A 25,324-nucleotide genomic window follows, 5' to 3' on the forward strand; every position below is an offset into this window, starting at 1 on the left:
AAGAATTAGCCCATTTTATGTGGAAGCATCTAATATAAAGCCTACCATGAAAGCAATTAATGTTTATTCTTTGTTGTTTACTCATTCATAGCACTGGTGAAAAAAACCTACCCAACATCAAATATCAATAGTTTGATAAACTTTTGTTTATAGTTGTTTGACAAACTATAAACAACTTTGGATCTGCATTAGGAAGCCAGGAATTCTACTACTTACCTTTTCCTGACAATGAATCACGGCGGTTCTGTAGATAGTACAATAGCTGTTCTACCTCATTTAGTTTTGAAGGATGAATGAGTTTACATTCTTCAACCACCTTCCTTGCCAGGGAAGTTATATCTGTGTTGGCATTGAGACTCTTAAGTCGAATGCTGTAAGTATGACAGAATTTTTCAACTCACATATTATAAAAGTAATAACTGCAATACTACTACTTTAAAATAATTTATAGGTTATAAATTATTATAGAGAATCTGGCCATAGACTCTTAGTAAAATAAAGTATTAGATATAATTAGGCTCAGAAAAATACAAGGCAGTGATTTTCTGTGAGCTAGACAAACAAAATAACAAAAGGAATATAAAATCTTCTTCCAACTCTCTAGGCAAGACAGCATATTCAGAGATTCTGTTTTAAAATGGTATTTCTGATATAAAATATATAAGGTCTTTAGCATTATCAAATGTAAGAATCTATACCATCATAAATAAATCATTTTCTTGACCATACCCACAAATCCTAACTTTTTTTCAGCTAGGGACAAGACACAATATTGATATGTTCAGATTCAGTTGCTCTGGTGGTAATTATATAGAAAGTAAAAGCAAAAGAAAGTGAAATCCGGCTGGGCACAGTGGTTCACACCTGTAATTCCAGCATTTTGGGAGGCTGAGGTGGGGGGCTCACAAGGTCAGGAGTTCGAGACCAGCCTGGCCAATATGGTGAAACCCCATCTCTACTAAAGATACAAAAAATTTGCCAGGTGTGGTGGTGTGCGCCTGTAATCCCAGCTACTCGGGAGGTTGAGACAGGAGAATTGTTTGAACTTGGGAGGCAGAGGTTGCAGTGAGCCAAGATCGCACCACTGTACTCCAGCTTGGGCGACAGGGGGAGACTCTGTCTCAAAAAAACAAACAAACAAACAAAAAATGAGATCCACTTTAAGATCTACATGAAGAATTTTGAGGAACAAATGAATACATTTTATACTTAGGTTAGTGCATTAACAATAATAAGCTAACACCTCCCTCTTTTTAAAGTTAGCCCAGGAGATTCACTGGGAACCCATTAAGAAACCATTATTAAGAGTTTAGAAACAATTGCCTAGTATTCAGGGTACCAGGAAGAGGTATAAAGACATAAAATTAGATTAAAAGTGAAGAGTCAACCTGGTGGCAAAAGACTGTCAAGCAGATGCTGCCATGCAAGCTTCTTTTCAAAAAGAGAAAAATAAGCAAGCAGCCCCACTGTGTAGAATTATTTTGTGTTAAAGATGGCTAATTTTTTGTTGGAAGACATCAAGGAATTAGAAGGAGCAGGAGTGGAGATCTCAGAGCAATGTCCTGTAAGCTTATTATTCATACACAGATGATTTCTCCTGAAACCATTCCAGCAGAATGACTTAGATATTATTCCCAGCTATATATTCAACCCCAAATCTGGTTATCCTGAGGTTCTACAAGCTATGTAATCGCTTTTAATAAATTCCTTTTCTGTTTAAATTTGTTAGAGTGGTTTCTAATGTTTACAAGAAGAACTCTAGCAATATTCTGTCCCTTTATTTCTTCTTTAACTTATTTGGGCTTTTTTTTGGTTTCTACCTTGTAAGTCCTTTAATTTAATTATATTTTTTATATAGTCTTAGCTGCATATCAGAAGGCATAGAGAGAAAGAAAGGTCAATACAGAGAAAAACTCTAAAAAGACCTCTAGTTTGCTTCCAATTGTTTGCAATTATGAGTAAAACTGCTATAAACATTCAAGCGCAGCTTTTTGTGTGAACATGTTTGCAACTCATTTGGGTAGATATCTAGAGGCATGAGGAGGGTTCAAGATGGCTGAATAGAAACAGCCCCAGTGTGCAGCTCCAAGTGAGACCAACGCAAAAGGTGGGTGATTTCTACATTTCCAACTGAGGTACCCAGTTCAACACATTGGGACTGGTTAGGCAGTGGGTACAACCCATGGAGAATGAGCAGAAGCGGGGTGGGGGGACATCACTTCACCCAGGAAGTGCAAAGAGCCAGGGGACATCCCTCCCTCAGCCAAGGGAAGGTGTGAGGGACTGTTCTACCCGGCCCGGGTGCTATGCTTTTCCCACAGTTTTTGCAGTCCACAGATCAGGAGATCCTTCATGAGCCAGTACCACCTGGGCCCTGGATTTCAAGCCCAAAACCAGGCGGCTGTTTGGGTAGGCACTGAGCTAGCTGCAGGAGTTTTTTTCATACCCCAGTGGTGCCTGGAACCCCAGTAAGACAGAACTGTTCACTCCCCTGGAAAGGGAGTTGAAGCCAAGGAGTCAAGTGGTCTCACTCAGTGAGTTCTACTTTTATAGAGCCCAGCAAGCTATGAACCACTGGCTTGAAATTCTCACTGCCAGCACAGCAGTCTGGAGTTGACCTGGGATGATCAAGCTTGGTGAGGGGGAGGGTGGCCTGCCATCAGTGAGGCTGTAGTAGGCAGTTTTCCCTGGACAGTGCTAAGGAGACTGGGAGGTTTAGACTGGGTAGAATTCACCACAGTGTGGCAAAGTGCTTCTTTAGATGCCTCCTCACTGGGCAGGGCCTCTATAAAGGAAATGCAGCAGCCTTAGGGGTTTACAGATAAAACTCATTTCTCTGGGACAGAGAACCTGGCAGGAGGGGTGGCTGTGGGCACAGCTTCAGCGGACTTAATCTTTCCTGCCTGCTGGCTCTGATGAGAGCAGCTGATTCTGACAAGCAGAATTCTCCCAGCACAGCACACCAGCTCTGCTAAGGGACAGACTACCTCCTCAAGTGGATCCCTGACCCCTGTGCCTCCTGACTGGGAGAGACCTCCCAACCGGGGTTGACAGACATCTCATATAGGAGATCCCTGGCTGGCATCAGACGAAGCTTCCAGGGGAAGGAGCAGGCAGCAATATTTGCTGTTCCGCAGCCTCCACGTGAACGGGGTCTAGAGTGGAATTCCAGCAAACTTCAGCAGACCTGCAAAAGACGGACCTGGCTGTTGGAAGACAAACTAACAAAGCGCAACAACAACAACATCAACAAAAAACACCTCCCAACAAAAACCCCATCCAAGGGTCATCAGCCTCAATGATCAAAGGATAAATCCATGAAGATGAGGAAAAACCAGCACAAAAACGCTGAAAATTCCAAAAACCAGAATGCCTCTTCTCCAAATGATTGCAAGTCCTCTCCAGCAAGGGCACAAAACTGGATGGAGAATGAGATTGATGAAACAACAGAAGTAGGCATCAGAAGTTGGGTAATAACAAACTCCTCTTAGCTAAAGTAGCATGTTCTAACCCAATGCAAGGAAGCTAAGAACCTTGATAAAAGGTTACAGGAACTGCTAACTAGAATAACCAGTTTAGACGAAACATAAATGACTTGATGGACCTGAAAAACACAGCATGAAAACTTCGTGAAGCATACACAAGTATCAATAGCCAAATCAATCAAGCAGAAGAAAGAATATCAGAGACTGAAGATCCCCTTGCTGAAACAAGGCACGAAGACAAGATTAGAGAAAAAAGAATGAAAAGGAACAAACAAAGCCTCCAAGAAATACGGGACTATGTGAAAAGGCCAAACCTACGATTGATTGGTGTAACTGAAAGTTATAGGGAGAATGGAACCAAGTTGGAAAATACACTTCAGGGTATTATCCAGGAGAGCCTCCCCAGCCTAGCAAGACAGGCCAACATTCAAATTCAGGAAACACAGAGAACACCACTAAGATACTCCTTGAGAAGATCAGTCCCAAGACACATAATCATCAGATTCTCCAAGGTTGAAACAAAGGAAAAAAATGTTAAGGGCAGCCAGAGAGAAAGGTCAGGTCACCTACAAAGGGAAGCCCATCAGACTAACAGCGGATCTCTCTGCAGAAACTCTACAAGCCAGAAGAGAGCAGGGGTCAATATTCAACATTCTTAGGGAAAATAATTTTCAACACAGAATTTCATATCCAGCCAAACTAAGCTTCATAAGCAAAGGACAAATAAAAATCTTTCCAGACAAGCAAATGCTGAGGGATTCCGTCACCACCAGGCCTGCTTTACAAGAGCTCCTGAAGGAAGCACTAAATATAGAAAGGAAAAACTGGTACCAGCCAAATGCAAAAACACACCAAAATATAAAGACCAATGATACTGTGAAGAAACTACATCAACTAATGTGCAAAATAACCAGCTACCGGCATGATGACAGGATCAAATTCACACATAACAATGTTAACCTTAAATGTGAAAGGGCTAAATGCCTCCATTGAAAGACACAGACTGGCAAATTGGATAGAGTCAAGACCCATTGGTGTGCTATATTGAGGAGACCCATTTCACATGCAAAGACACACTTAGGCTCAAAATAAAGGAATAGAGGACTATTTACCAAGCAAATGGAAAAAAAAAAAAAAGCAGGGATTGCAATTCTAGTCTATGATAAAACAGACTTTAAACCAACAAAGATCAAAAAAGACAAAGAAGGGCATTACATATGGTAAAGGGTTCAATGCAACAAAAAGACCTAACTCTCCTAAATATATATGCATCCAACACAGGACCACCCAGATTCACAAAACAAGTTCTTAGAGACCTACAAAGAGACTTAGATTCCCACACAATAATAGTGGGAGACATTAATACCCCACTGTCAATAATAGATCAACAAGACAGAAAATTAACAAGGATATTCAGGACTTGAACTCAGCTCTGGATCAAGTGGACCTAATTGACATCTACAGAACTCTCCACCCCAAATAAACAGAATATACATTTTTCTAAGTGTCCCATGGCACTTATTCTAAAATCGACCACATAATTGGAAGTAAAATAACCTCAGCAAATGCAAAAGAACAGAAATCATAAGAAACAGTCTCTCAGGCCACAGTGCAATCAAATTAGAACTCAGGATTAAGAAACTCACTCAAAACCGCCTAACTACATGGAAACTGAACAACCTCGTCCTGAATGACTCCTGGGTGAATAACGAAATTAAGGCAGAAGTAAAGAAGTTCTTTGAAACCAATGAGAACAAAGAGACAACGTACCAGAATCTCTGGGACACAGCTTAAGGAGCGTGTAGAGGGAAATTTATAGCACTAAATGCCCACATCAGAAAGGCAGAAAGATCTGAAATTGACACCCTACCATCAAAATTAAAAGAACTAGAGAAGCAAAAGCAAACAAAGTCAAAAGCTAGCAGAAGACAAGAAATAACTAAGATCAGAGCAGAAACGAAGGAGATAGAGACAAAAAACTCTTTCAAAAATCAATGAATCCAGGAGCTATTTTTTTTTAAAAAAATTAACAAAATAGACTGCTAGCTAGACTAATAAAGAAGAGAGAAAAATCAAATTGACACAATAAAATACAATAAAGGGGATACCACCACTGATCCCACAGAAATACAAACTACCATCAGAGAATACTACAAACACCTTGAAGCAAATAAAGCAGAAAATCTATAAGAAACAAATAAATTCCTGGATACATACACCCTCCCAAGACTAAACCAGGAAGAAGTTGAATGCCTGAATAGTCCAATAACAAGTTCTGAAATTGAGGAAGTAATTAATAGCCTACCAACCCCCCCCGACAAAAAAAAAAGGCCAAGAACAGATGCATTCACAGCAGAATTCTACCAGAGGTACACAGCAGAGCGGGCACCCATTCGTTCTCAAACTATTCCAAGCAAGAGAAAAAGAGGGACTCCCCCCTAACTCATTTTATGAGGCCAGCATCATCCTGATACCAAAACCCGGCAGAGACACACACACAAAAAAGAAAATTTCAGGGCAATTTCCCTGATGAACATCAATGTGAAAATCATCAATAAAATACTGGCAAGCTGAATACAGCAGCATATCAAAAAGCTTAACCACATGACCAAGTCAGCTTCATCCCTGGGATGCAAGGCTGGTTCAACATATGCAAATCAATAAAAGTAATCCATCACATAAATAGAACCAAGGACAAAAACTACATGATTTTCTCAATAGATGCAGAAAAGGCCTTTGAAAAAATTCAACATCTTTTTATGTTAAACACTCTCAATAAACTAGGTATTGATGGAACATATCTCAAAATAATAAGAGCTATTTATGACAAACACATAGCCAATACCATATTGAATGGACAAAAGCTGGAAGGATTCCCTTTGCAAACCATCACAAGACAAGGATGCCCTCTCTCACCACTCCTATTCAACACAGTATTGGAAGTTCTGGCCAAGGCAATCAGGCAAGAGAAAGAAGTAAAGGGTATTCAAATAGAAAGTGAGGAAGTCAAATTATATCTGTTTGCAGATGACATGATTGTATATTTAGAAAACCCTATCGTGTCAGCCTATAAACTCCTTAAGCTGATAAACAACTTCAGCAAATTCTTAGTGTACAAAATCCAAGTACAAAAATCACAAGCAATCCTATACACCCACAATAGACAAGCAGAGAGCCAAATCATGAGTGAACTCCCATTCACAACTGCTACAGAGAAAATAAAACACCTAGGAATACAACTTACAAGGGAGGTGAAGGATCTCTTCAAGGAGAACTACAAAGCGCTGCTCAAGGAAATAAGAGAGAACACAGACAAATGTAAAAACATCCTATGCTCATGGATAGGAAGAATCAATATCATAATAATGGCCATACTGCTCAAGGTTTACAGATTCAATGCTATTCCCATCAAGTTAACATTGATTTTTTTCACAGAATTACGAAAAAGTACTTTAAATTTCATACAGAACCAAAAATGAGCCTGTATAGCCAAGACAATTCTAAGCAAAATAAAAAAAGCTGGAGGCATCATGCTACCTGACTTCAAACTATACTACAAGGCTACAATAACTAAAACAGCATGGTACTGGTATCATAACAGGGATATAGACCAATAGAACAGAACAGAGACTCAGATATAACACCACACATCTACAACCATCTAACCTTCGACAAACCTGACAAAAACAAGCAATGGGGAAAGGATTTCCTATTTAATAAATGCTGCTGGGAAAACTGGCTAGCCACTTGTAGAAAACAGAAACTGGACCCCTTCCTTACACCTTATACAAATGTTAACTCAAGATGGATTAAAGACTTAAATGTAAAACCCAAAGCCATAAAAACCCTAGAAGAAAATCTAGGCAATACCATTCAGGACATAGGCAAGGACAAGGACTTCATGACTAAAACACCAAAAGCAATTGCAACAAAAGCCAAAATTGACAAATGGGAACTATTTAAACTAAAGAGCCTCTGCACAGCAAAAGAAACTATCATCAGAGTGGACAGGAAACCTACAGAATGGGAGAAAATTTTCCTATCTACCCATCTGACAAAGGACTAATATCCAGAATCTACAAGGAACTTAAACAAATGTACAAGAGAAAAAACCAACAACCCCATCAAATAGTGGGTAAAGGATATGAACAGACACTTCTCAAAAGAAGACACTTATGTGGTCAAGAAACACATGAAAAAAAGCTCATCATTATTGGTCACTAGAGAAATGCAAATCAAAACCACAATGAGATACCATCTCATGCCAGTTAGAATGGTGATTATTAAAAAGTCAGGAAACAACAGATGCTGCTCAGGCTGTGGTGAAATTGGAATTGGTTTAACCATTGTGGAAGACAGTGTGGTGATTCCTCAAGGATCTAGAACCAGAAATACCATTTGACCCAGCAATCCCATTACTGGGCATATACCCAAAGGATTATAAATCATTCTACTACAAAGACACATTCACACATAGGTTTATTACAGCACTATTTACAATAGCAAAGACTTGGAACCAACCCAAATGTCCATCAATGATAGACTGGATAAAGAAAATGTGGCACATATACATCACGGAATAATATATAACCATAAGAAGAATGAGTTCATGTCCTTTGCAGGGAGATAGATGAAGCTAGAACCCATCATTCTCAGCAAACTAACACAGGAACAGAAAACCAAACACCACATGTTCTCATTCATAAATGGGGATTGAACAATGAGAACACACGGACACAGGGAAGGGAACATCACCCATCAGGGCCTGTCAGGGGGTAGGGGGAGGGAGAGCATTAGGACAAATACCTAATGCATGTAGGGCTTAAAACCTAAATAACAGGTTAATAGGTGCAGCAAACCACCATGGCACATGTATACCTATGTAACAAACCTTCACATTCTGCACATGAATCCCAGGACTTAAAGTAAAATTTAAAAAAAAAAAAAAAGAAACATGAAACACATCTTTTATGGTTGATTTCACAAGTTGGTAGTTCATAATCTATTACATTCATTTTCTAAATGGGATAAATTAGAATATATATGTTACAACAGGTTCCTATTAAGCTTACAAAAATCTTACTTTTTCTAGGATTAATATACTCCATATTTATAGTTTAATATAATCTCTCCTTCACTAAGATGAAGTATGCCTGGAAGAATGCCATAATTAATCACCTACGCAGATCAAAATAGTATCAGATTTGTATAAAGTTTATATAATGTTCACTAATTTCAAAATGTACACAAATAAAGAACTTACATTTTTTGACATTCTTTTCGTTCTCCCAGCATGGGGTCCCCCATTTCTCCAAGAATGGTGGCTTCCACTTCATACTGAACAATGAGTGCTTTTTCTGATGGATGTACATCAATGTTCCCTCCTTTAACTTTCCTATAATACAAAATTGAAATGACATACCAGATTAAAACTCTCAAAGTGGCCATGGTTTTTGTCTATGTTTAGGTCTATAACATATGGGTTGGATTAACATGTGAATTTGAATCAGATTACTCTTGACTTGGGATTAGAGATAACTCTTTTTCTCTAACTGTAATATATATATGTGTGTGTGTGTGTGTGTGTGTGTGTGTGTGTGTGTATCTTTGTCATGCATAAAGTATCTTTATAAATAGCTCTACCTAGGAAAAAAATACATTTACCAAAGGATCAGGCATAAGAGCAAGAGAATGAAACATAAACAATTAAGATGGCTTTGGAGAGAATGACCTCAACTAAAAGTCAGTTATTCAAAACCAAAGACAACTGTCTTAAAATTTATGTTAAAAGAAAAAGTCAGGCCAGACATGATGGCTCACACCTGTAATCCCAGTGACTTGGGAGACCAGCATGGGAGAAATCCTTTAGGTCAATAGTTTGAGACCAGCCCAGGTGAAACAGTGAGACTCTGTTTCTACAAAAAATTTAAAAACTAGTGGGGCATAGTGGCAGGTGTCTGTAGTCCTAGATAATCACAGGCTGAGGAGGGAGGATCACTTGAGCCCTCTGATGGTGCCATTGTGCTCCAGCCTGGGCAATAGAACAAAACTCTGTCTCTATTGAAAAAAAAAAAAAAAAAAAAAGGTCAACCTGCCCATTAATTACCCCATAAACTGGACCAAAAGACAGGAAGAAATTATATATTACAATATACGTCATGTATCATTGTACAAGTTGCAGCATTAGTACCTAAACAAAATCACGGAATCACACCCAAATTACATAACAAAAAAGCATTTACAGGTTAGGTAGGTTGTATAGTCACATATCTCAAATTATAGTGTCAATAGTAGGTTCTATGGAAAGGTTGTATATACTCTTTCTTCAAGCCCATGAAGTCGCAAAATGAATTCTTAATTGCAGTAAACCAATGATGAATTAATCACTATTTGCCACTTGGCCATTTTAGAAGGCAATAAAGTTGGTTGTGCTGGAAAAGATTAAGCAACAGAAACAAGTAAAATCTCTCATTCTTAGTACTAGCTAGCGGCTAGCTGACTAGTGGGGTCTTTTAGCCTGATAAGAAAAAACAAAAATATGACAACACCTTAAATTTAATTCCAGTAATTAGAAACTCAAAGCTTTTCTTTCAGTTGGAAATAATACTCTGATAAATTACGCATATTTTCAAAGTAATTTTTAACTGATCTGTTCACCAGAATTCCTTATGAAAAGGAGATGCATCTGCAGTGAGTATTAGGGTAATGATTAACAGTCAAGTATAGTGATAGGGTAGGAAATTAAGTATACTAAAGCATAGAGTCTAGGTAGGTCAGCAACTAAAGTGATAGTAAGACATACAGGACAAGTAAAGAATGAAAACAGAAGCCAGGCAGGCCAGCAAAAATCGAGGAATTAGGAAATGAGATATAAACATACATTTAAAAGAATAGTACAGATTCCAAAAGGTAAGATAAATGGATAAATGTACAAAAGCTATGTAAGTCACAGGAATCAAAAGATCTAAGGAAAGTTGAAAAACAGATATAATGTAGCATCACTATCTTAACTACATAAGAAACTATGTTAATTACGTAAGGCAAACTAGTTACTTCCTTCCTGATAACATGAAAAGCAATCCCAGTACTGGACTTTTTATAACTGTATCCAGTTAAGGGAAGAAAAGAATAAGGATAAAATATAAATGCAGATCCTTAGACTAGCCTCCTATTACCACTCTAGAATGGGTCTTCCACATATTGGCAGCTGGAGGAATTGCATAATTCTTGTCCTCTGTGGTCTCATATCTTGCCTTTCCTTAAAGGAATCAAATAATTAAAAAGGAAAAAAAAAGAAACACCTCACCACTCCTTTTTAGTTTTTGTTTGCCTTTTTTTTTTGCTGTGTATGTGTGTTTTAGAGGAGTAAATTAATTAAAATTTATCACAAAATCAACTTATGTTTATTAAAGAAAAAATAAAACAGAAATGAGCAAAGAAAAAAGAAATTCAAAAACTTACAAGAAGTAATGACTTGTTATTGGTAAACATATACATTCAGATATTTTTCTATTTGTACTAAATAATATAGAAAGAGAAAATGACAGCTATAGTTTTTTTTTTCTTTTTTTTTAACAGAAGAGGCTCAAGGGTAGTAATCTAGTAGGGGTGAAACTATCATTTTACCTTAAATGCTGAACTTTCAAGCTGAATAGTATTCACAATGATGTCAGATATTTAACTAACTATTGGGAGAATTAATTTCCAAATGTTCTACCTGAATTCCATTAATTAGATGAAAAAAATTTAAGCCATTATTAGAAATTAATGAATTTCTATTTGAAGCATCCTATGACACTGGTGTTAAATTGATATCTTTTAGCTGGTTGCAAATTTCTTCTACTAACAGAGCCTTCTCAATAACAGCTGTTTCACTTTGTTTTCATACATGAATAAGAAAACTAGAACCAACAGTGTGCTAAATTTACTTAGAAAAATAATTTTATTTTAATCTCAATGAGAAGTTATGCTTCACAGAGTAATATAAAATATACCTTCTATAACTGCATGTGATAAACTGTCACCTTTTGGGACAGTGTTCTTAATTATTAACTTCTGAAGTACATCCTTATGTTCCTAGATTTCCTGTGGTTAGAGATATTATTGTGATCCTTAAGAAAGATAATAAATGCTGATGATCCTTGTGTTGCCACCCATTCATTATCAATTTTCTTGAGAAACCAAAAATGCAGTCCTTACATTTCATTACATAGGCACTTTAAAAAAATTATTCCTTTCAAAAGGATTTACTGCAAAATAAAATTGTATCAAATAATAAAATTTTTAAAAGTTGTAGATTTATACCATACAGCCAATAACATAGCCATTGTAGGAAGTGTTTGGTCTACTCTCCATATGCTCTCTGGCAGGATTACTATGCATCTATTGCCTGCATCTACTTGAAAAATACCCAATATATAAGTGTCCACAATTCCAAATGACCCTACCAACTGTTAGAGCATATGTATGCATTTCCACAGTTTACAGCATGGGTATGGCACAATAGGTTGCTTAATGGGGAAATCTATTCAATGCTCACATGTCTCATATCCTACTAAACAAGACACTAGCAGAAGCTTGAAGTACAAAGTGGAAATCTACCAAATCCTCCATCCCAGCTTATTTTAATGTAATTACTAATGATACCTCCATAACATTTTAAAAAACTGGGACAAATGCTAAATCAGATGGTTTGAGGGGGCTGTGGGGGAGGAACAGCTGAAAACTAGAATTGTCTAGGGCAAAGAGGCAAAAAATAATGACCCTAACCAAATATAATCCTTTCTTGCCTACTCAAAGGCACCCTTCAGTAATTATTTAGTAGTCCATTCCCATCCACAAATAAACATATGAAAATGTCTCAGGTTAGAAGGCAAAAAAAAAAAAAAACCCAACCCCCCAAACCCTACATTGCTTAATGCCACTGTTGCTTAACACCTTGATATTAATCTTATTAACACTGCTTTTCATTGTTAAAAACTCCTTTTGTGTTTCATTTTTTCATTTTTTTAAAAAAACAGACCCAAGGCTTATAAAACTTCTTTTGTTTTGATAGTTATTCTAATTAGTCTACTCACATGTGAACCCATTCCAATTAGACTTTGGCTCTAAACCCTACTCCTACTCTACCAAAAAAGCTCTGGTCAAGGTCATCAATTTCCTCCATGTTCTAAATATTTAAAGTTTTCACATTTTTGTCTTTGATTTATCTGTATATTACTTTTGTATTTTGTGGGGATAAATTTTAACTTTTTTCCACAGAAACAACCAATTGTATCAGCAGGTTTTGCTGTGTCTTTTAAACTTTTTTGTTTTTGTTTTTTTTTTTTGGTACAAGTCATAGTCAAGCACATTCTTCATCTGGAACCGGTATGTACCTACTACACACATAAATCAAACATAAAATTCAGGAAATCATGCCTATTCTTATCATGTGAAAAGCACTCTATCCTATTCACAACCTACTGATACATTGTGATTTACAGCTTAGAAATAAAAATTTAATCTTTTTTTTTTTTTTTTACCATTGGTTGGCAATATTACCTCTTTGCAAAAATGGCAATGAAACCGCCTTTGCAAAAATTATAACAGTGAGAGAAATCTAACCTTATTCCATCTTCCCTCTGACCTCACATGCTACCTGCCTCTGTCGGACTCTAAAACAAAAATAACAACCCCTTCCCAAAACTAGCCCTGAAACCACCTTTGTAAGACTAATGAAAGGCCACATGATTAGAATTACGGGAGTGACCTAAATTTTGCTAAGCCAGTAGGTGCAGTTAAAGGATAACCAGCCATTGTTCCCTAGTTTGCCTTTCTATAAGAATCTACTGCTCCAAAGGTCACAAGATTTGTATCTTCCCCAATTGCTTTGATAGATAACAACACTATTGTCAAAACCTAACATTAGTCTTTGAAGGTATTTTTCAGTCTTTTGTATTCTGGCCACCGACTGACTCCACCCGGACTTGTGACACAGCCCACTGAACTAATTCAGCTGGTTCTGTGATCCCCATCCAGGAACTGACGCAGCACAAGAAGATAGCTTAAACCTGCTACAGTATCATCCCCAAGTAAATCAATCAGTGTCTCCCATTTCCTAGCCCCCTGCCCTCCAAACTGTCCTTGAAAAACCCTAACTTCCAAGTTTTGTAGGAGGCTTATATGAGTAATACTCCCACCCTGCTGCTTGGCTACCCACGCAATCATTAAACTCTTACTCTACTGCAATACTGCTGTCACAGTGAGTTGGTTTTTTTCCCTGCAGTGGGCAAGAATAACCCATAGTTGATTACATCACATGTGTGTCTATTTCTAGGCTTTTCATTTTATTCAGTTGGTTTACCGAGCTATTTTTACGTCAATACCTGAGGGAATTGATTCTTCCCCACCTTCCTCTTCCATATTTTTCTCAGTATTGCGGGACCTTTGCCCATCCACTTAAAAATTTAAAATTGTGTTTCAAATTCAGTATAAATCCCTCTTGGGATGATTGACATTATGAATTTTCAGATTAAGGCATCTATCCATGAAAATGATAAATCTACTTAAGATTTAATTTTCTTTTAATGAAATGATATAAATAGAAAGGTGATGCTCATCATTTATTATTAGGTTTATTCCCAAGTACCTTATATTGTTATTTGTATTTGTAAATAACTTTTTTGCTAACAATATTTAACCAACTATATCAAAATTCAATTTGGGTGTGTGAGGTATAGAGATGTTATATCCTGCAACTGTTGTTTAACACCTTGATACTAATGCCAATAGCTTGAACATTATTTTAGGTTTTCTCTACAGATTAATATATAATTTGTGAATAGTATCAGTTTCATTTCTTCTCTTGCTATCTTTATACCTTTCCTATTTCTTATCTTACTACCTGTTTAGGACTCCTGGTGAAATGTTGAGGTAGTTACATAGCTATCCTTGGATCATCCTTAATGTTAAGGGAAATGCTTCTAAAGTTTCCTCATTTATTATTTTATCTTTTGATAAAGGGTCTCACTCTGTCACCAAGGCTGAAGAGCAGTGGTGTGATCACAGCTCACTGCAGCCTTGCCTCCCAGGCTCAGGCAATCCTCCCACCTCAGCCTTCCAAGTAGCTGGGACTACAGGCATGAACCATCATGCCCAGCTAAGTTTTGCATTTTTTTATTGAGATGAAGTTTCACCATATTGCCCAGGCTGGTCTTGAACTCCTGGGCTCAAGTGATCCACCAGCCTCAGCCTCCCAAAGTGCTGGGATGACAGGCAGGAGCCACCACACCTGGCTAGTTTCCTCACTTAATATGTTTATATCACAATTCCCTTTTATTTATGGCTTTAGTTTTTTCCTTAAATCATGAATGTGTAGTGAATGTCATCAAATGTATTGTTCTTCTTTAATTCATAAATATACATCAAATTCATTAAATACATAAAACCATACTCATAGTCTTAGAATAAGCACAACTTGTTAATGCTGTCTTAAAACACTGTTGGATTAAATTTGCATCCTTGCTCATTGAACCTGCAATTTTCCTTTCTAATGTCCTTTTTCTGACTTTCATATGGAGAGTATTCTAAAATCTTAATATAAATTAGTTGAGGAGTATCCTTTCTTTCTAGACTTCTTGGAAGAGTTGTACATAATTGGAAGCATCTGCTTCCCGAAAATTTTATTAGGATTTGACTTTAAAACTGTCTGGATGTAGCAGATTTTATCAGTATGAAATACTCCACTATAGTTTATACAGTATACTTTTTCTTAAAGTCTGTTTTATCTGACATGAACATGGTCATTCTAGCATTCTTAGGCTTACTGTTTGATTGCATCCATTTGCCATTAACTTACCATGTTCATACTTAAAAGTATATTTTTCAGGTATGACAGATAGTTGGGTCTTGCTTTTCTTTTTTCTTTTTAAAGGAAATATTGTTAATCCCTGCCTTTCTATTGGAACGTTAAAACCTATGCTGTCCGATACAATAGTCACTAGCTACATGGGTCTATTTAAAATTAAATTTAAATACATTACATTTTAAAAATAATTAAAAATGCAATTCCTTAGCTGTACTAACCACATTCAAAGTGTTCATTAGCCATACAGCCAGTAGCTATGTATTTGATGATGCAGCTGTAAGACATTTCCATCAGTGAAGAAAGTTCTATTGGACATTACTGTTTTGGATCATTTAACGCAATTACTGACATACTTAGATTCAGATCTATCATTTCATTTTTATTTCCTGTTTGGGCCCTCTATACTTTGATTATTTTCCTAATAGCCTTGTGAATTGTTATTTTTTTAATTCCATTTTGTGTAGATGTTTTTGCTATACTTAAAAAAATTGTTTTTGGTGGTTGCTTTAGGAAGAACAATGTTTTGGTTACCTTTTTTTCACAAGGTATTTAAGAGTCAATGCTATGCTACTTCACAAATTGTAGGTCTATTGCCTATACCTTCCCCCCAATTCTTTATGTTATAGCTGTCATATGCATTATGTATACTTACCTTATAAACCCATGCAAAAATTTTGTAATTTTTGCTTTCAAGTCATACGTATTTTTAAAAAATTAAGAGGGGAATAATCTCTTATGTGTACTCAAATATTTACAATTCCTGATGGTTTTCATATTGATCAAACCAAAACAAGTTTTATATTTCTATTACTAACATCAGACTTGGTAATGGAGAATTAGAGGATTAAGGTAATTCAAACCAATGCACCTTCTAAGAAAATCTTAAAAGCTGAGGGCAAAAACACATATGTGTGTATCTGTTTGAGGCCATAAGAGAACTAGAAAGGCAGAAAAAATTATAGTGCTAAGATCCAGGAGAAAAAGAAAATGAAGAGAGGTAAATCTTGAATTCAATGCTAGAGGTATATGCTAACTGAAAAGAGAGGGCTGAGAGGTTGGGAATCTTTTAATAATCACATGAGGCTAGAGACACAAAAACTGGATTCTAGAGTGCTCTAAACAGTGGCTCTGATAAAGCTCCAAGCTTTAAGCTGGAAACAGGAGGATTACCTCCTAGGAGTAACTGTGAAACAGATGCAGATCGGTCACCAACAAGACTAAAAAGCCCAGTTTAATGTAGTTGAATCTCTGAGAACTAATTAAGGTGACCCTGAATTTTCAGTAGTTTTTAATATCATAAACAAAACATAATCTTCTCTGGAAAAAGATCATCCTAGGCCTCAAATGATTATTTAAACATTTATATTCCTATATATGATACTCAAAGAATAGTCATCTTCAGAAAAAACTAGATTTTTTTTTAATTTCTAGAATTAAAAATGCAATAACCAAAATTAAGAATAATAATAAATAAATACATTTAATAGCAGATTAGATACAGGTAAGGAGATAATCTGTGGTATAAAATATAAGTCAGAAGAAAACACCCAGAATAAAACATAGGGACAAAAAGATGTAAAATACAAGCAAAAGTATAATTCAGCAATGCATACTGAGTAGGTCTAGTATATGTACTTGAAGTCTCAAAAAAAGGTGAGAGAGAATGGGGACAGAAGCAATACATGAAAAGATAATGGCTAAGTGACATCAGTGAAATGGCAGAGTAGGGACCTCTAGAGGCTGGCACTCCCCAGAAGCACTGAAAAGCTTGGCAAAAAAACTATCACAATCAACCTCATCAGAACTCTGGAAGATAGTCAAAGGTTTATAGCAACCAAGTGAATGTTTAATCAGAAGAAAGGTTACAGAAACAGGGTAGGCGATCATTATGGTCTTTTCACTTACACTAGACATCCACCCCACTCTCAAGCACAGTGGCAGTCTTAAAGATGGCAGCCCACGTTCCCACTGTTAATACTTGGTTCTAGAGGAGTCACGTGGACCTTGCGCCCAAGGAATTTTGTCTGACTGTTTTGCAACTTACTGGGGTTTCCTTTGAGGTCTGCTGCAAAGGGCTTTCCTTTGTTTTGACTGATTTTAAACTCTTATCAGGATAGTGTAGCTATGCAGTCACTGAAATCAGTGAAAGCCAAGCATACAAGCTGCTGACCCCTGGGATAAATAGTAATAGCGGGGTCAAACAAAACACATGCTGAAAGCCTAAGAGGAAAGTCCAGGGAGTCAGACATTTTAGGGGAATAGATGCTTTGAAAAGCTATTGCACATAAAGAGAAATCTAGAAATCCATGAGCATGGTCAGGGCAGAATGCATACCCAGAAAAAACCTGGTAAGACCACAAGCGTTTACCTCTGGCTGGTCTTTAGGCTCTGTGCAAGCAGCAAATGACAGCTAAGGTAAAACTGTAAATTGCCTGGCTAAGTGTTGAAGGCATATCCAAACACTGAGTCAACCTACAAAGACATAAAGAGTATTTTTTTCTTTTCTTTCTTTGGCCATCATAATATTCAAAATACCCAGTTTTCAACAAAAAAATATGAAATATGCAAAGAAACAAGAAACTATGGCTCATTCTCAGAATAAAAAAAATTAACAGAAACTGTCCATGCTACAGCACAAACACTGGACTTATCAAAGACTTTAAATCAACTGTCTTAAATATGTCCAAAGAGCAAAAAGAAACCAGTGCAAAGAACTAAGAAAAAGCAGAAACACAATGTCTCAACAAATAAATAGTTTAAAAATATATTATCATAAGGATCCAAATAAAAATACTAGAGCTGAAAAGTACAATAACTGAAATAAAAAAATCACTACAGGGTTTTTAACAGCAGATCTGAGCAGAGAGAGAAAAGAATCAGCAAACTTGAAGATATGTCAAATGAAACTGTCCATTTTGAAGCACAGAAAGAAAACAGAACGAAGAAAAATAAACAGAACCTAAGAGACTTATGGAACACCATCTATTATACCAACATATGCATAATGAGAGTATGAAAGGAGAGGAAGAAAGGAGTGTAGAGAATACTGGGAAAAAACAGTCAAAAACTTCCCAAATTAGACCAAAGACAAATTTACACATCCAGGAAGCTCAATGAAATTCAAAGATAAACTCAAAGATATCCACAGTAAGACACTTTATACTGATGCTCTATTTAAAAAACATAATAAAAGATTTTGAATTAACTTAATTTTACACCTTAAGGGGCTAGAAAAAGAAGAGCAAACAAAACCCCAAGCTAGCAGAAGGAAATAATAGAAAGCAGCAATAAAAGAAATAGAGACTAGAAAAATAACAGAGAAAATGAAAACAAAGGTTAGTTCTTTGAAAAGATCAACAAACATTTTTGGAAAACTTTGTTAGACTGATTAAAAAAGAAAAGAAGAGACTCAAATTACTAAAATCAGAAATGAAAGTGGGACATTACTGCTGCTCTTTTGATGATTAAAAAATTACAAGAGAATAATATGAACACCAACAAATTGGATAACCTACATGAAAAAGAGTAATTCCTAGAAACACACAAACTACCAAAAATGACTCAAAACACATAGAAAATCTGAACAGAACTAGAGGTAAGGTGATTGAATCAGTAATCATAAACCTTTCAACAAAGAATAGTCCAGTACCAGATGGCCTCACTGGTGAATTCTACCAAGCATTTAAAGACAAATTAACATAAAAAACCCTGGAACTCTTCCAAAATATATAACAGTAGAGGAAACACTTTCTAATTCATTCCATGAGGACACCATTACCCCGATACCAAAGCAAGACAAAGACACTACAGGAAAACCTACAGACCAATATCCTTTATGAATATACATGTGAAAATCCTCAAAATACTAGCAAACAGAATCCAGAAGTATATCAAAAGGACCACACAACATGGCCACATGGGCATTTCAATACAATACATCACATTAATGGAATGAAGCAAAAAAGTACATGATTATCTCAATTGATGCAGAAAAAGCATCTGACAAAACCCAACATCCTTTTATGATAAAAGTACTTGATAAATTAGGAATAGAAGAAAAGTCCCTTAACATAATAAAGGGCATATACGAAAAATCTACAGCCAATGTCATATTCAATGGTGAAAGAATGAAAGCTTTCCCCCTAAGATCAGGAACAAGACAAGAATGTTTATCCACTTTCTTGACTTCTATTCAACATAGTACTGGAAATTCTAGCCAGAGCAATGAGGCATGGGGGCAAAAAAAAGGCATCCAGATTGAAAAAGAAGAAGTAAAATTATTTCTATCTGCAGAAGACATAATCTTATGTATAGAAAATTCTAAAAGTGGCACAAAAAACTAGCTAGAGCTAATAAACAAATTCAGCAAAGTTAGAGAATAGATCAGAACACACCAAAAAAATCCACTGTTTTTCTATATATTGGAGTTGAAAAATATGAAAAGGAAATTTAGAAAATTTCATTTCCAATACCATCAAAAAGAATAAAATACTCAGTAATAAATGTAACCAAGGAACAACTGTATACTGAAAACAACAAAAAGTTGCTGAAAGAAATTAATATGAACTAAATGAAATCACATGTTCATGCACTGAAGGACTTAATATTGTTAAGATGGCAATATTCCCCAAAGTGATCTACAAATTCATTACATTCCAAAAGTCTCAATCGCTTTTTTTTTTTTTTTTTTGTAGAAATGGAAAAGTCAACCCAAAATTCAAATAGAAATACAAGGAACCCTAAATAGCTGAAACAATCTTAAAAAAGAACAACAAAGTTGGAGGACTCACACTTCTGGAACTCACTACAAAGCTTCGGTAATCAAAACAGTGAGGTACTAGCACATGGACAGACAGATAAATGAAATATAATTGAGAGTGCAGGAATAAACCCCAACATTTTTGGTCATTTAATTTTCAGAAAAATTGCCCAAACCATTCATGGAGGAAAACAACGGTCTATTGTTCTTTTCTGACATTTGTTCTGACAAATGATGTCAGAACAACTAGATAGTCACATATAAAAGAATGAAGATGGACCCTTACCATACACCATAGACAAAAACTAACTCAAGATGGATCAAAGATATTAAATTTAAGAACTAAAACTGTAAAACTCTTAGAAGAAAACAGAAGGACAAATCTTCATAACCCTGGATTTAGCAGTGGTTTCTTAAATAATGATGCCAAAAGTCATGAGCAACAAAAGAATAAATTAGACTTCACCAAAATTAAAAATGTTTACATATGAAAGTTTTGCATACCAAGAAAGTGTGAAGAAAACCCACAGAATGGGACAAAGTATCTGTAAATCATGTATCTGACAAGGTTCTATTATAAAGAACTCCTTTTCCCAAAGAAGAAAGACAAATGGCCAAGAAGCACATGAAAAGCTCAATGTCATTAGCAATTAGGGAAAGGCAAATCAATTCCAAAATAAGATACCATTTGATATCCACTAGTACAGCAATAATTATAGAACAGAAAATATCAAGTGTTAGTGAGGATATGGAAAAACTGGAATTCTTTTTTTTTTTTTTTTTTTGAGACGGAGTCTTGCTCTGTCGCCCAGGCTGGAGTGCAGTGGCCGGATCTCAGCTCACTGCAAGCTCCGCCTCCCGGGTTTACGCCATTCTCCTGCCTCAGCCTCCCGAGTAGCTGGGACTATAGGCGCCCGCCACCTCGCCCGGCTAGTTTTTTTTTTTTTTTTGTATTTTTTAGTAGAGACAAGGTTTCACCGGGTTAGCCAGGATGGTCTCAATCTCCTGACCTTGTGATCCGCTCGTCTCAGCCTCCCAAAGTGCTGGGATTACAGGCTTGAGCCACCGCGCCTGGCCAAAACTGGAATTCTTACACATTGCTGGTAGGAATGTAAAATGGTGCAGTCACTAGGGAAGACACTTTAGTGGTTCCTCAATGAATTAAACATAGAATTACCATATGGTCTGGCAATTCCAGGCCTATGTATACACCAAAAGATAGAAAACAGGTGCTCAAAAAAAACTTGTAAAGTTCACAACAGCTTTATTCCCAATAGCCAATAGGTAGAAACAACCCAAATGTCCATCACCAGATGAGTAATAAATAAACAAAATGTGGTATATCTATAAAATTAGTCAATTTTGTGTTGCTATAACAGATTACCTGAGACTAGGTAATTTATAAGAAAAAGGGGTTTATTTAGCTTAGAGTTCTGCAGGCTAGGAAGTTCAAGGGCATGACCTTGGCTTCTAGTGAGGGCTCTTGTGCTTCATTATAACACAGTGGACAAAATCAAAGAGGAAGAGAGAAGAGAGAATACCCGAAGGTCTTCCTGGCTTTATAACAACCAACTCAAGAGGGAACTAATCCAGTCTCACTAGAGCAAGAATTCACTCACTCCGGCAAGAACATCACCAAGCCATTCATGAGGGATCCACCCCCAAAACTGAAATACCTCCCAGGCTCCAGTTCCCAACACTGCCACACTGGGGGACCAAGTTTTAGCATAAGCTTTGGTGGAAACAAACTATATCCAAACCACAGCAAATATTATGCAGCTATATAAAGGAATGAAGTACTGATACATGCTACAACACAGATGGACCTTGATATACTATGAGAAAAGCCTGACACAAAAGCCCACATACTTTTTTTCATATAGCACGTATAAATACAATAAATATCAGTATGTTTTAAAGTCTGTATTACTTGCTAGAGTGTAAATGCCATGAAGGCAGGGAATATACTTGTTTCATTTGCCAAATATGTTTTATCACTTGGCTCAATGACTTTTACATATAGAATCTCAACTATTGAATGAATGAACAAATGTTGTTCACTTTTAATATCCTTCAATAGTTCCCCAATGCACTCATAATAAACTCTCAACTCTTTACTAAAGCTCATAAGCCCCATATGATTTGGCCCACATTTCTTTCTAGTCTTACTCTGACTTTACTTAATAATCTATGTTTCAGGCACCTTGCTGAGTGCTGGGGACACCATGGGAAGTAAGATAGATACAGTACCTTACCTTTATGAGGTTTATAAACCAGAAGGAAATATAAAGTAGTAAGATTAGAGAAAAACAAGGTATTAAGTATTATGAGACCCTAACAGGTATACCTGACCTGGATTGTGGGGTGGGAAAGGGAAGTTCAGGAAAGCCTTCTGGAAAAAGTAGTATTTATATCACAACACGAAAGATGAGGAATTAGCTGGGCAAAGAACAGGACAAGTTCCAGATAAAGGGAAGGGCATGTAAGAATCAAACACCAAAACACATAGGGATCCAAAAAAAATTATTTTTGTAAGACCAGAATATGGAATTATTCAGGTAGGAAGGGACGGAAAATATACTGCTATCTGCTGTCTTGTGAAAAACAAAATATAAAAGCAAAAATATTGTTAAAGAATATACGTAATCACGGTCAAAAAACAATAATTAAAATGGAAGGTTCTATCAGACATAAATATTTTCCATCAGGCCTGTATGAATACATGTCTCCTGTATTTCTAGTCTGAAAGCAGACTATTCAAACTTTTTCTTATTTATAGTAAAAATTAGATGAAATTGAGAAATGTATTTTTCAACCATTCCAGATTCTAATCTCATTTTACTTCAAACATTTCATTGACTGGCTCAGTTTTAATTTTGGAACTCTAGATAGTACGTGTTTAAAAGCAAAAGAATAGGTTGAGAATTATAAGTCACAGTATGCCTGAGTGTCCATACTAGTACCATAATGTTAAGAATAACTACCTCTGACACAAATGTATTACATGAAAATCAGCTAATGGTATAACAGCGGCTCTTTGTTCCAGAACTATTTTGAATTTAAAGTTAAAAGACAATTTATTTTCTTATGTCACAAAATTTTTAACAAAGGTATTTTAAAAACCAACGTTAAGTAAAATTCAGTGAGGAAATAAACACTGATGTAAGCTTATATATTCATTTAAAAATTTTTACTTATAAAGTCTGGCTATTTGCCAATTTCAGATATATTTATATAAAATGATAAAGACAGGCAATACATGCCTGTCTTGCAAGGACACTATAGTTGATTATTTATTATACAATTGTTTGAATCCCTTTTATGAGTCTACTAACACTTGGAAGATCTTTCTGTGATGATGAGAGCTCAGCCAAGCCAGAATAAAAATATTCAGTACAAGTGTATTATGACTTCAAATACCACCACCACCTTACATTCATGTTTTATTTTTTAAAAGTATTTTCATCTTTCGTCCTCGTATCTCTCAGAAGTTAATACCTGTACCATTTTCAGATGAGGAAACTGCGCCCAAAGGAATACATGTGACTTTTCCAGGGTATTTACTGAATCAGTACTGAATTAAAATTTTTTTCTATTGGATCATTGCTTACTCTTGGTCCAGTGGGAGGTATCTTTTTTTTTTTCAATCAGGAATGATCTGAGTATTTGCCAGCAGCCAAATAATCCCAACAGACTACAATTTTTTGAGTAATTGATACCATAAATATTTAAAAGAAATGATGGTCTATTTTATTGTCATCAAGCTTCTGAACAAACCTCTTGATAATTACAAAATGTCCTATAAAAATTATGTTGTATATATGGCAGTCAAATGGATGACATGGATGAGGAAAGCAGAAAGAGACTGGAAATCAACATCTCAATCCAGCCTTCCAAAAGGTAGAATCCACCACTTCCTTCTCCTTCATCATTTCAAAGCCCCAGGGCAGTGAATCCCAAACTGAGGCCCGAGGGCAGATGCACCAGATTTCATTCCCAGGCTCTCAAGGGCTTTATCTATTATGGGAAAATGGAGAGTCTGGGAAGAGGGGGTAAAAAAAAAACACAGACAGACGCGGTTTACCTTGCCCTACCTCCCTCCTGGAATAAGGTGATGCAGCGAAGAAGCCATCTTTCAATGCTGTCAGGGCTCCGCCAAGTCAGGTCAGAGGACCTTGAAACCCCCCAGAACTCTCTCCTTTTTTTCCCCGCTTCACCTTTTCCCTCTCCTTTCAGTGACTTCTCTCCCTGCTTCCCATTCCCTCTTCTAAACTAGCGTTGCCCAGTGACATCTCACAGCCAACCCAAGACCATCTTCAGGGCCCTAGCAAGGAGGGTAAGACAAAGCCTTGGGGAGTCGTCACCTTTTGAGGTATCTGGCGTCCTCCCCTTGCATGGCGGCAGCGGCAGCGGCGTGGGGAGGATGGGGTATCTGAGAGGCAGGCGCGGCTATTTCCGGGGACGGTGACCAAAGTACCCTCACACCCAGAGGCGATGACAGTCCTGAGGCCTGCAAGGCGGGGCAGCAGCGGCGCTTTGGTTACCACGGTGAAGCCTCCAGCTCCTCCCACAGCTCCTGGGCCCCAAAACACTGGAGCGGCCCAGACCCGCCCAGAGTCGCCTATGCCGGGCCTTCAGGACGCATGCGCTTGCTCTGCACCATTTATATGCGCAGGCTCAGTCTGAGGCGCTGGCCTCCGAGTTTGACGCACCGGGGAGCGGAGCAGGGAAGTTTTTGGTGCACGTTTGAGCGTCCGTGAATAAGGAGTGGCTCCGTAGTCACCGCCCCCTTGAGGATGGGAATAGAAAGGACTGTCAGGTCCGCTTGAAAGGACGGAGGGGAATCCGAGAACCTGTTAGCCAATGCTATAGAGCAGTCCAGTCCTGGCTAATAAGGGAGGTTTCTATTTGGGGGCCTGGATTGCACTGATGGCACTTACAAGCTCTAATTTGTGGAGATAATCTGACCCTTGTAACAAAATGGATATAATTAATATCTACCTTGAAGGTGGCAAGTCTGTCACTTTGATGTCTTAAATCTAAAATACACCTCCCCCCAACCAAAACAAACAAACAACAACAACAAACAGTTCCTGAAATTCCAACTCCACCAATTATCCCTAACTCAAGGTATGTTTAGAATTGCTTCTTCTGAGGCAGGCAATTGTGAGCAGTGCAGGGCATAGGAAAGAAGGGTTCTTTTATAACTGAATGTTCTCTGGTTTAAGATCT

The 25,324-nt window shown here is 37.0% G+C and overlaps 1 protein-coding gene across 1 annotated transcript in view; it reads right to left on the reverse strand.

The window, feature by feature from the left end:
- Nucleotides 1-24,628, reverse strand: part of KIFAP3 (kinesin associated protein 3) — a 54,943-nt gene extending 30,315 nt beyond the window's left edge. The window contains exons 1-3 of the mRNA XM_026448412.2: nucleotides 24,457-24,628; nucleotides 8,749-8,880; nucleotides 217-371 (exon numbers count right to left, since the gene is read on the reverse strand). Of these exons, the coding sequence (XP_026304197.1) occupies nucleotides 217-371; nucleotides 8,749-8,880; nucleotides 24,457-24,488 (319 nt within the window). The 5' untranslated portion in view covers nucleotides 24,489-24,628. The remainder of the gene's footprint in view (nucleotides 1-216; nucleotides 372-8,748; nucleotides 8,881-24,456) is intronic.
- Nucleotides 24,629-25,324: the final 696 nt, after the last annotated feature.

This window comes from Piliocolobus tephrosceles, chromosome 1, assembly GCF_002776525.5.
Source record: "Piliocolobus tephrosceles isolate RC106 chromosome 1, ASM277652v3, whole genome shotgun sequence".
NCBI classification, from domain to species: Eukaryota; Metazoa; Chordata; class Mammalia; order Primates; family Cercopithecidae; genus Piliocolobus; species Piliocolobus tephrosceles.